The sequence below is a fragment of the Brassica rapa genome, chromosome A04, assembly GCF_000309985.2.
Source record: "Brassica rapa cultivar Chiifu-401-42 chromosome A04, CAAS_Brap_v3.01, whole genome shotgun sequence".
Taxonomy (NCBI): domain Eukaryota; kingdom Viridiplantae; phylum Streptophyta; class Magnoliopsida; order Brassicales; family Brassicaceae; genus Brassica; species Brassica rapa.
In genome coordinates, this window is record NC_024798.2 from 20934271 (window position 1) to 20945995 (window position 11725).

The 11725-nt window shown below is 31.4% G+C and overlaps 1 protein-coding gene across 2 annotated transcripts; it reads right to left on the minus strand.

The window, feature by feature from the left end:
- Positions 1–6561: 6561 nt before the first annotated feature.
- Positions 6562–10691, minus strand: LOC103866035 (polyamine oxidase 2). 2 transcript variants are annotated; one of them, XM_009143907.3, is made up of 8 exons: positions 10226–10691; positions 9661–9776; positions 9490–9578; positions 9302–9415; positions 9121–9208; positions 8795–8983; positions 8621–8718; positions 6562–7493 (listed from the first exon to the last, which is right to left on the minus strand). In XM_009143907.3, the coding sequence occupies exons 1-8, from the start codon at positions 10263–10265 to the stop codon at positions 6755–6757; spliced, it is 1473 nt and encodes a 490-aa protein (XP_009142155.1). In that variant the 5' UTR covers positions 10266–10691; the 3' UTR covers positions 6562–6754. The 2 variants fall into 2 exon arrangements, with proteins under 2 accessions (XP_009142155.1, XP_009142156.1); XM_009143908.3 differs by having other exon boundaries at positions 9661–9761; positions 10226–10680.
- Between the last annotated feature and the right edge of the window lie 1034 nt (positions 10692–11725).

Consider the following 11725-nt stretch of genomic DNA (forward strand, 5'->3'; position numbering starts at 1 on the left):
CTTTAAACATAAACCTTAAGAGTGAAGCAACGAAGGGTAAGAGCTTTAAATTTGCCAGACTGTGCGTAGTATTCACAAAGATTTCCTGCTTTTTAACATATCAATATATTAGTATATTCTTTTTTTCAAAAAAAAAAGAATTAGTATATTCTAGGTATGTAGGATATATGCAAGTGTAACATTTAAGTGAAATTCATTCATTTATGTTTTGTTTAACAATCGTTTTTATTGGGCAGCAGAAAGTGTAACCTTCGAAAGCAAACCGCGTATAACTAGTTCGTAACTGATTACAAACAATTCATCACGAGAGATGAAGTATAGATTATTTTTATTTTTTTTGAGAAAGAGACATGAAGTATATAGGTTGAGACGGTATCAATAGAGTAAATATTTATTCTGAAAATAAATTTACTCTAAATTCAGCTAAATCTTTTCCTATCAGGTGAAATGAAGTTTTTTACCTTTTTAACCATTTACTGCGCAGATAGAAAAAAACACTCTAAAATTTACTGACATTTACTGGAAAAATACATTTACTTATAATTCTCTTATTCTCTCTCTTTTTACCATCTGTTTTGTTTTTCGCTGGCTTTCACTTTTTATTTACTTCACTTTTTACTTACTTTTACCAATCACAACCATAGATGTTGTTATGAAATAACTATTTAATACGGTTTTTATTTATGTCTATGCATGATAAATTTATAAGTATATAACTAAAAAATCCAGTGATACTCATACAAACATGTATCGACAAAAAAACTAGCAAGAAATTTGAGATGCTTTGCGACAAAAAATATACAATGCCAAAATAAAAATCGAACTTATTTTTGATATACTTGCTTTTAAACTTCATATATAATATTTTTTCGTGTGTGTTAACTGTTGAACAATATTTTTCGTTGTTATTTTTTGGGGGCAAATGTCTCATTTTTAATTATTAGGAGAAAATAATAAATTGTCTGATTTTGGTTTGTGCATGGATAATGTCATAATGATAATGCCAAACCTAAATTGACAGAAAATAGTGGGTTCCATCTTATGTAATCATCAAAGAAGATTCAACGACGCGACGTCACCACTCACCCACTTGTCAGTTTCGGGAACAAAGCTAACACTTCTGTTCTCAAGAATTCTAAGGAAACTTATATGGTATTAAAAGGTTATACAAAAAAGAATGCAAGTAGAAACTATTTTACACCTTTTTTCTTTTAAAAAAGGAAAAAATGGCGGTCAGATCAATTACTCATACATCTTATACTTGTGTAATAAAAAAATTTCATGCAATTTTACTGTATTACATTTTTGAATTATTTTTCGATTGTTGTTTTCAGCAGTCAATAATCATATTAGTTTAAATTAAGTTTTTTTAAACACAGTTTAAATTAAGGGTATATAGCACAGGTTATTTGAATTTGAGAACGCAAATGAAAGAAACTATATTATTGCAAATTTAACATTCGTACCAAAGAACTATACTATTGCATGTCATATAACTTATTTGTTTGTGCAACTGCATGCATGTGTTATAACTTATAAACCCCTTCTTTTTTTTTGTAACTTCACTTATAAACCTTTTTTCTGTGTAAAACTTACGAAAAGTTAAGCCAGCTAACTAGTTCAATGGGGCTTGTCTAATAAAGTTAATTTTATTTATGCTTAGTTTTATAGTTTTTGGGTTGTTGTAGATTACAATTTCTTAAAATAACCCAGGCTATTACAATATATAATTGAGGATATTTGAAACCAACTACAATACTTAGTTCACGGTTCAATCATCTACAGAACTCTAGTTTTTCTGCGACAGTAATGTAGTTGGGTTTTTTTTGGGGTCAAAAGTAATGTAGTTCGTTATGTATTAAATAAATGAAGGTGAACCTGCTGAAATAGGAATTAGAATTAAGACTAATAATAGTTTGAAATATCAAGTGGTGGGTGTTTGTGACAGCAAATAAAAATTAAAGAATTTGTATATTCTCTGCTATTTATTTGCTAAATGTCATGAAAATTACATGACGATAAGTTTCAAGACTTCAAGTACTATATATATGAGCAATATATGGTAAACAGAACTAAAATAATATGAGAAGTATGTACATATGTTCTCTTTATGAATGTGTTGGTCACTCTTTGTTTCATCCTAAAAGTTTTTTCCCTAAACATTTCATCCTAAGGTTGGTTAATTCTTTAAAGAAAAAATTTCATAAAGTACTCCAACTAAATTTTGTTAAGCGTTTTAATATCCAAATTTTTTTCGCTACCCACTTTAATATTCCAACTAATTATTTTTCCTATTTTAATACACACACTTTTAAAATGATGTTCATTTTAATACACATACTGTTTTTATTTAATTCAAAAATATTCATAAGTTTCAAATAATTTTCTTTTAAAACCTCTAAAATTCACAAAATATGAAAATTCTAGTTTTATTTTAAGTCTTAGAAATAAATGTAACTAAATTGTGGATAATCTTAAATTTTGTAATAGAAATTTTATTTTTAAATATCAAATTTGGTTTCTTTTTGGGAATAGAAAACAAATTTATTTATTTTTCTATCAAAATTAAGTTTTTATAAATTTAAAATAGTTTTCATTATTTAGTTAATTTCTTCCCTATAACTTAAACTAAAAGTGGGAATTTAGAATTTTTTTTTAGATTTCAAAGATTTTTTAATATTCGTTTGAAACTTATTAATATTTTTTGATTAAAATAAAAATAGTTTGGGTATTAAAATTTTATATGTTAAACTGGGCAAAATAATTAGTTGAAGTACTAAAGTGGATAGCGGAAAAATGAATCTTAAAAAGCTTAAGAAAAATTTAGTTGAAGTATTTTTATGGAATTTTCCTTCTTTAAATCAGGTACATTCGTATACAATTTTTCGGGCAACGCGTTGACTTATTTTTTTCTGCCCCGATAGTTCTATACTAATTAACTACAATGAACATTATCGTATTTGTTCTACATGAATCGTACCTTGTATTCCACTATGTTTTTTTTTGAAAAAAATAATATTCCACTATGTTTACATCATGTATTCTACTCTTGCTATTTAGTAAATCATTAATCAACCGTAAATGATGGATAAGGATGACACTAAACTCATGAAGTATATATCTCCGAGCTTGCTAATGACTTCAGACGTCGTCTGTCTATATATCATCTATAACTGGTAAGTATACTGTCTTGTCTAATAAATGCATGCATAACTAATTCACGCAATAATGTGCTTATATATAATACTACAAATTAATTCAACTAATTTATATTTTAAAGAACAAATACATAATTTAGTTCGGATTTTGTCCTATATATTATGTGTATAAATAGCTATATATCTACTTTATTAAATATAGTATATAAGGAGTATCTGATAGATATAAATATTATAAGTTTATAGATGATTTGATGATTGACTATACGTAAGAACTAACTTTTGATAGTTTTGAAACGGGACAAATCAATAGGGACCTTACGATAAGCTCAAGTGTTTCTCAATGCCAAATGAGAGCGAAAAGGATAGACTATCAGTGATTTGATTAATTAACATATGTGTTTTATGTAGATTTAGTTGATTAATTTTCTATGAATAACAAAATTCCAGCTTACAGTTTAAAAGCTGCCGATAATAATGTGAAAGTATAAACGACAATTTTCTAATATATTTTAAGTAGAAAAAGAAGATTTAAAGCTTGCAAATTATTTGGATGCTAGAGCTGGTCCTTGCACCTTTGTAACAATAACTATTCCATGGATGTGGGGAACTCTAGCTAGCTACATCTTCTCAATTTTTTCTCTACTAAATTGAGATTATTGCAGTCAAATAAAATGCTTCAACGTTCCAAAGTTGGAATTTCTTTCGAGAGCAAAATTTTTGTTAACTAGTCAACAAAATATAAGGAAAAATTAGAACTTTGGTTAAGAGTTTGAAGTTGATTGATTTGAATCGTTTACACAGAAACAAGAAAATGAAGGTCGTCTTAGAACTGTGAATGCTACCTAACGCTTTTGTTCTGTATCATTTAACAGGACATGCAAAAGACTTTAATATTCTCTTCTCATTTACATAATTTATAGAAAAATCCAATAGAAAGCTACTAATTATTATTGGCAAAAGGTGATGAGAAGAAGATAATTCTATAATTGGTGGAAAATGCAAATGGGTTTGTGGTACGACTATGAGTCAATGTTATGTATTATGTGTTGCGTACTTGTATGTGTGTGTGAGGTCATCTTTTTTTTTACAAGTCAATCCAATTATGAACAAATGTGTATTTTCAGTAAAAAAATTGTGTAATTTATATTATTATTTTTGTTTCTTTTGGTATGACAGTTGCCACGGACTAACTTTCATACAGTACTGTTCTGAGCTACGATGAATTGAAAAGCTTTTGATGATCGTTGACGAAAACTTTTCAAGGACTCAAACTTAAATTATTGAGTATTTGGTATTTAGAAACTTTTGGTCCATTTTCACCATGATTGACTTTCATGTGGATGGGCGTTTAGCTTCATCACATTCTTATTAACATTTCTACCTGTTCCCCTTAATTCTTGTAAATCGTTAGGAGTTTATGAAAATACTAAGTCCTTTTTAAACACATATAATTCTCTATCTACATCAAAATTATAAACTAAAATCTTCCAAAATTAAATATAAACGAGAGACTTTAACAAATTTTTCAAGTTTTTCATAGGCTCGTAAATTAATATATAAGAAAATTATAATACATAACTCCAATAATGATGTTGTAGTCATGCATGATGAGATGGAGAACCTGATCATCCACCTGGGGCATCTGAACTTCAAGTTTGGGCCTTACGTCAACAGAAATAGATAGTTAGATTAGGACACAGAGCCACACAGCCCATTAACTATTTATTCGAAGCTCAAGATATGGGCCCAATCGCTTATCAGATTGTGAATTGTGATCAGGGTATTGAACGGGTGTGTCACTGCTTCGGCTCCTTCCTGGTTTCGTCACAGACTCTTTTCTATAGCTTCAGTTGCTATCCAGGGACCATGACGTTAATGATCCGTCATCGCAACGACAGACCTATGAAGCATCAAGTCCTGACATTAGGAGGAACTGAGAAACCGGCATGGAGAATGACTGAATGTGGCGTAACAAGAGTTGTAATCCAAGGAATGGGAGCGTTTGGGAGTGGAGGGAGATATTATGTTCACACATATCTGAATCATGTGGAGGATGTGAAGCTTATGGAATTATAAGGGGATGATCTTGGGATCTTGATAAAAAAAAAGCTTTTGTGGCAAATATGGCAGATCTCGACCTATTCTGGCTTAGTATGATCTGTGTTATCTGATTTGTAGATCCTCTTTAATGTTTTTGGTACGTAAAAATCTGCATAATGATCGTGTACCATCTTCTCCTTTAGCCTCTTTCTCGTACGTTTGTATGTTTTGGCTTTGTGATCGCTCACTTGTGGTTGCTTTACATACTCGAGGATTCAGAAAGATCGTAGAAGAAAGTCAAGAAACAGTAATGGAATCTGGACTAGTTTATCAAAAGGTCTGCGTCGTGCGAAATGACAAATATACCGTACTGAAATGCTGAGAAGAAACTGGAGAGGATGAACTAAACTCTGTTCTACTCTTATCTTCTTTTCTCCATTTCGTAATTTATGAAATTTATCAATGTACCCCTCAACATACTCATTATTGCAATTCACAGCGCTTCTATTTCACATTTGTAACATTGGACCCTAAAAGTTCTGTTCTACATTTTCTTCCTCATAAGTGGTTTTTCTGAGTTTTTTCTTTTTTGAAAGAAGTTATTCTGAGTTACAGGCTATAGTTTTGCTTTGATAGCATTGTGTTTAGGTCAAGGTAGTAAAACATTTTGTGTTCAGTGGTTTGATTAAATATCTCTTAATATTAAATATATTATGAAATAGAAGTTTCAAATTTTATCAAAAATGATTGACAATCATATAAATTAATAGAAAATGTTTAATATAAAATCTGGTTTTTGTCTTACTATGAGTTATAACTTACAGGCCATTGTTTTTTCTTTGATTGCATTGTGTATTTCTTTTGTGAAAATAGTGAAAACTATCTGATTAAATGTTTACTAATCTTCAATCTTAGAAAAATGGTATATGGATGGAAAGAAATGGGCGGAGGCATGGAGAGAAGCCTTCAACTTCAGCAATTCTGATCAGAACCATAGATAGGAATACAAGAAATAGATTTCTTTCTGTACAAAGAGCATGGGATGCTCGCTTGGAGAGGGGTCTTAGATACTGGTTTTCCACAAGACCAGTAGAAGAGTAGATCATAAATGTTCCAATTTTCATTCCTTCATATGAAGCGTAAATGTAAACAAAGTGGTTTTTTTTGTTTGAATAAAATTTAACATTCAAAAAAAAAAATCTTAGAAAAAAATTGATTTGTTAACAATTATACAAATTAAAAGAAAATATATTTACATGAAAATTTATAACATAGTGTAAAAAACTAGTGTACTAAATTCCACAGAAAAAGAGAGAAATGAGTTATAGGCTATAGCGGAAGTAAGAAAAGTTAATACTTAAATCCTCAAAGGTGATTGTCATATATAAATAGGGATATAAATATATCACAAGGCATAATGTTCACATTCAAAAGTTTTAATGATCCAACACTATAATAGTTATTGTTTTCCCAACAAGACAAGCCAAATCACTTACAGGTTCTTTATAGCACAACAGATTGCATAGACTGGTTTGATAAAAGATGAATGAGTTTTAGAGACGAGATATAAGAAGAGGAACAGAAGCAGGTCCTTCTTCACCCATCACAGGCTGAAACAGATCCAACTCACCATACCTCTCCAACACACGCATCCTACAATCCTCACCAGCCATCAAACCAGTTGAATACGCCCCATGAACCGACCCCGGGAAACTCGAGCTCGTCGCTTCACCAGCAAAGAATAAATTATCCACCGGAACCCTTAGCCTCTCATACAAATCATGAGGCTTCCCCACGATATCATAGCTATAAGATCCCAACGAGTTCACATCAGACCCCCACCTCGATACTAGATACTGCACCGGAGGGAGAGCATCAGGAAGTATCCTCTGGAGCTGCAAGACGGCGAAATTCGCAGCTGCTTCATCAGACATCTTCTCGATGTCTTTGGCGAGCTGACCGGCCGGCATGTAGACAAGAACTGGATGTCCTGTGGCCTTGTGGAGGTTTAGAAAATAGCTGCAGCCGTAGGAGGTTTCTGCGACTACTCCGAGAAACTCTACTTTTGGCCAGAAGACTTTTTCGAAGTGGAGTATGATCTTGTTTTCGATTCCTACTCCGAGGTCGTTGATGGCTTCTTGTTTCCACTCTGGTAGCTTTGGTTCGAATGTTATGGTTCCGGATTTTAAGACACCGAGAGGAACAGCGATTACTGCAGCGTCTGCAACAAATGTTTCACCGTTTTCTGTCGTTACCTTCACTCCATTGTACCGTCTTACAATCTTAGTAACCCTGAGAAGCAAAAGAACCATAGGTTATGGCTACAACAACCTTAAAGAAAAAGGCAAATCTCCTAAAAGACATAAAAATAATTTTATGAACAAAATAGCCCGCAAAAAAGAAATAACCAAATAAGTTTTATTAAAAAACAAAAGATTAAGATACTATTATTGAATTATACATTTATAATAATTTTCTATTTTAAATCATAAACTAGATTTTGACCCGCGCTTTAAAAGCGCGGGATTTGTTCCTTTTAATTTTTTTTATAAATATTTGTTAGTTATAAGATTAAATAATTTTTACATAACATAATCTAATCTTATTTACAAATTGTGTTGTTTGTACATTCATATGTGTTAGGCCTAAATACATAATATAAGAAGTTGCATATTTATACTCATAGAAATTAGTTTTTAAGAGTTTAATAATATAAATTTTATTATGTAGTAACTTTTACATAATTTATTTGTTATTAAAAAAATTATTATATTTTTTTTTAAAATCCCTAAATCTAATACGCAATCCTTAATCATATAAAAACTGGTATCAAATTGAGATTATGGAATAGCTGACGTGAGTAATCGACCAACATATTAACAGCCATTGGGTAATTTTTTTTGTGTGTGTTATGGTTTGTCAATAAAGCGTTTGGTGAGACCAGTAAAAATAGGGTATTCAGTTTTAGGAAAACACATGCATCATATTTAATCGTAACTTTCTAGATATTGTATTTCAAAATATAGTTAGTATTGTTATTTTCTATATATAGTGGATACTAAAGTATCTTTAAAATATTTGATTAATCATAAAATAAATCTGATTGGTTGTATTTATTGTTGCAGAAATTTATTAAAAATAATAAAAAATGACAGTGGCATTGAAATGTAAATAATTTGAAAAACTAAGGACAAAATCCTAGTAGGGATTTTGCTTTAATAGTATAGATTCTAGACTCTAAACCATAGCTCTCAACCCCATCCCAAAAACTAAATCCTAATTTTAGATCAATTAACCCTATGTGTGTCTTTTTTACTCTTTCATTTTTTTTATCTGGAAACTATATTTGTGATATAAACTTTTTATGATTATTTTAAAGTAAAACATGCTAAAAACACTTGGAAAGCGCAAAGCTTTACCTATGGCCTAGTCGAATATCAATCCCTTTGGACAAAGTATTGATGACAGGGCGATACCCTCTAACCATAAGACCATGTCCACCAGGAAGCAACTCCTCCTGCACATGTTTAGGGATGTTAAAGAGACAATCAAGACATGGTATTTTAGCTGCAAAAGGAAGAATGTAAAGAAACCTGGTCCCAACACTTTGCGGAGATGGTGTCAGCATCGGCAGCAAACCATCCTTCCATGCGGCACAAGTACCACTGAAGTACATTGTGTGCAAGCCCCTCTAACCTCAACTCTGGTTTCCTTGAAAACACAATTGAGAAAGCCTTAGATATTGACATATCCGCCTCTTGCTCATCCCTGACTTTATTGATCTGGATTTGGTAAGGAAGAATCTAGTTAAGACTGAGTGTAGAACAAAGACTCACAAGCATCATAATATGATGTAATAAAAGAATAAAGGTTGATAAAAAAAAAAGAACAAAAGCAAATGAATGTGAGGGACAAATACCTCTTCCAAAATCTGCTCAAAAGTTATGCCAACCTCTGTTACCAACTCTTGAGGAACTTGTTTGCCATCCATATCAAACAAAGCATAGCTGCCGAAACAAAGAATTGCACAGAATAAAAATTATATTAAAAAAAATGTAGGATTAAGATTAGGTATATCCGAATTGTTGTACAATACACACCTCTCAAGATCATGATCATACAAGACCGAATTGTCACCACTAGTACGATACAAGGGCAGTCCCAGCCTCCCAATTACTGGTGCCAGAGGATTCTCTTTGCACACTCCGTGTAGCCTGGAACAAGAATGCTACAGCTTTAGCAAAGGTAACCAAGAACTCAAAAACATCAAAAAGATCAAAAAGATTACCATGATGCACCAAGATCAACAGGAAAACCGAATGAGTAATCAGTGTGAACTCTTCCACCAATCCTATCACGGGACTCTAGTACCACAACCTAAAAAAAACATGAGAAAGTGATGATCATCATCCTAAACGAATCCAAGTTGCAATATACAGTTTCCAGGGGATATACAGACCTGAAAGGAAGCATCTTGAAGAGTACGAGCAGCAGAGATTCCACCAAAACCACCTCCAATAACTATCACAGAAGGCGACCTTGTCTTCATCCTCCCACCAGCTGAAAAGCAATTAGCTGTGATAATATTTATGAAACAAGGACGAATCAACGATCATTCAAGTCCAATAAATTAACGATTTATAACCAAAAAAAAAAAACGTGTGACAATTCTAGCTACGGTAACACCTACACATCGTCAAAAGATGACTAGACAATAAAAACAAACAACGAGCCCACACACAACATATCTTGTGGCAATCAGCAAATACAGCCAAAACACGAAGACACCACAAAGGGAATCAAATCACCGACGGAGAAATCAACACGAGGGCAAAACTAATAACCGAGAAAATTTAAAAACTCTCTTTTTTATTACAGAACCCACACTTTTATTACAGAAGCCAAACTTTTTTTTTATTTATTACAGAAGCCAAACTTTTGTTACAGAAGTCATCTAGATTCCTCGTATATTCAGACACGCAAAAAAAAAAAAATGATCGACAAAGGTGAAAATAATACAATACCTCTGCGGATTTGACGATCAGAGTTTTTCCTCGACTCCATGATTTTTTTTCAATTGATCAAACGATTAGAATTACGATTACTATTATTATTATTATTGTTACTATTAGAAGGAAGCTGAGGAGAAAAATGAAGGATGAAGATAAGAAGACAAGTCGTAAAGTGGCTCGATATCGATGATGAAAAGATCAGGCTTCCAAACAAATTCATGCGATTTCTCTCTTTCTTCACAATTCTCTCCCTCCTGATTCTGTTTTTTTAATTTATTTTTTCACTCTGCCTGCTCAAACCGATCAGTATGAACGTAGATCGGTGATGATCGGAGAAATCTGATGCGTAATTCAAGCGAAACAATCGGGAGAGAATATCAAAATCGCAGAGATGAGAAAAGAGAGAGAAAGTTTCAAGGAGAACAAAAAAAAAGAACAGAGGCTGCTAGAGAGAGAAAAGGAGACAGGTTTAATTTGGCTTTCGAGTTCCTGAAGTCGAGAAAAGTAGGTTGGGTTGCTTTATAATGGTCACTTATCAATTTTTTTAATATTTATCAGTTAAAATTTAATAATTATCAAAAAGATGAAGTGATATTAAGTAAAATTTATCAGTTAAAATTTTGCTCCTTAGTTTACTGATTGATTATCCATGAATTGTGAATCTATATAACGACAATATGTAATGTTATTGATTAAAAAGTAATATAGTTATATAAAATTATACAATTTTAGAAAAAATAATTTGTCAGTTTGAAGTAGTTAATTGCCAATTAGTGGTATTATAATTAGTCTACTTACATAAAAACTATAAAGTGAGAATAATAAGTTATTGACACTAGTATATGATATGTTATCGTTTTGAATATTTTAAAAAGGTTATTATAGTTAAATATTATGGTCATTTTAATGAGTTGTTTGATAAAAATATTAATAATACGTTATTTAGTATTAACTATAATATATACATTTTCTATACAAATTTGGTTACCACGGTTCAACTTGCGAGATATGGGTTTTGAGGATGTGATGGTTTTGGATGATAGCGCCTTGTTTCATTAGACTAGATATAAACTTATGCTAGGTATGTTGGAAAAAAAAATTAATCAACGCATTACGCATGCAATGTAATGAAGATGTTGAATTAAGGTGGCTTATTTAGAATCAAAGCTAAAAAGAGTTCTAATATATACACCGACCAATATTGTTTTTTTACAGCCGTTAACTTTTAAAAGTTATGAAGTTGAAATTCTTTTTTGCGTATCTCATTTTGGCACGTTTGATAAGTTACTCAGCTTATTGATCAAAGTGGTCCAGAAGGGCTGACGTGTAGTGAAACAATACGTTCGAATCAAAAGTGAGAAAACGTCAGCTTTTTTGTTTGAATCGTACAAATAATAAACATTTAATTTCTACTGTTAAAATATATAAATCCGAAGAGAAAAATATACAAAGGAAATTGTCTTAGACGCTTCTAAATGATTTAATACGATGTTGGTAGTTATGATTCTGGTT

What these genes read in the sequence shown, in the direction of transcription:
- LOC103866035 (XM_009143907.3), bottom strand. Translation starts at nt 10,265, where the DNA reads ATGGAGTCGAGGAAAAACTCTGATCGTCAAATCCGCAGAG. An exon ending in TTCAAGATGCTTCCTTTCAG is followed by an intron (nt 9,579 to 9,660) that starts GTCTGTATATCC and finishes TGTTTTTTTTAG; the next exon opens with GTTGTGGTACTAGAGTCCCG. An exon ending in TATGATCATGATCTTGAGAG is followed by an intron (nt 9,209 to 9,301) that starts GTGTGTATTGTA and finishes TTGTTTCGGCAG; the next exon opens with CTATGCTTTGTTTGATATGG.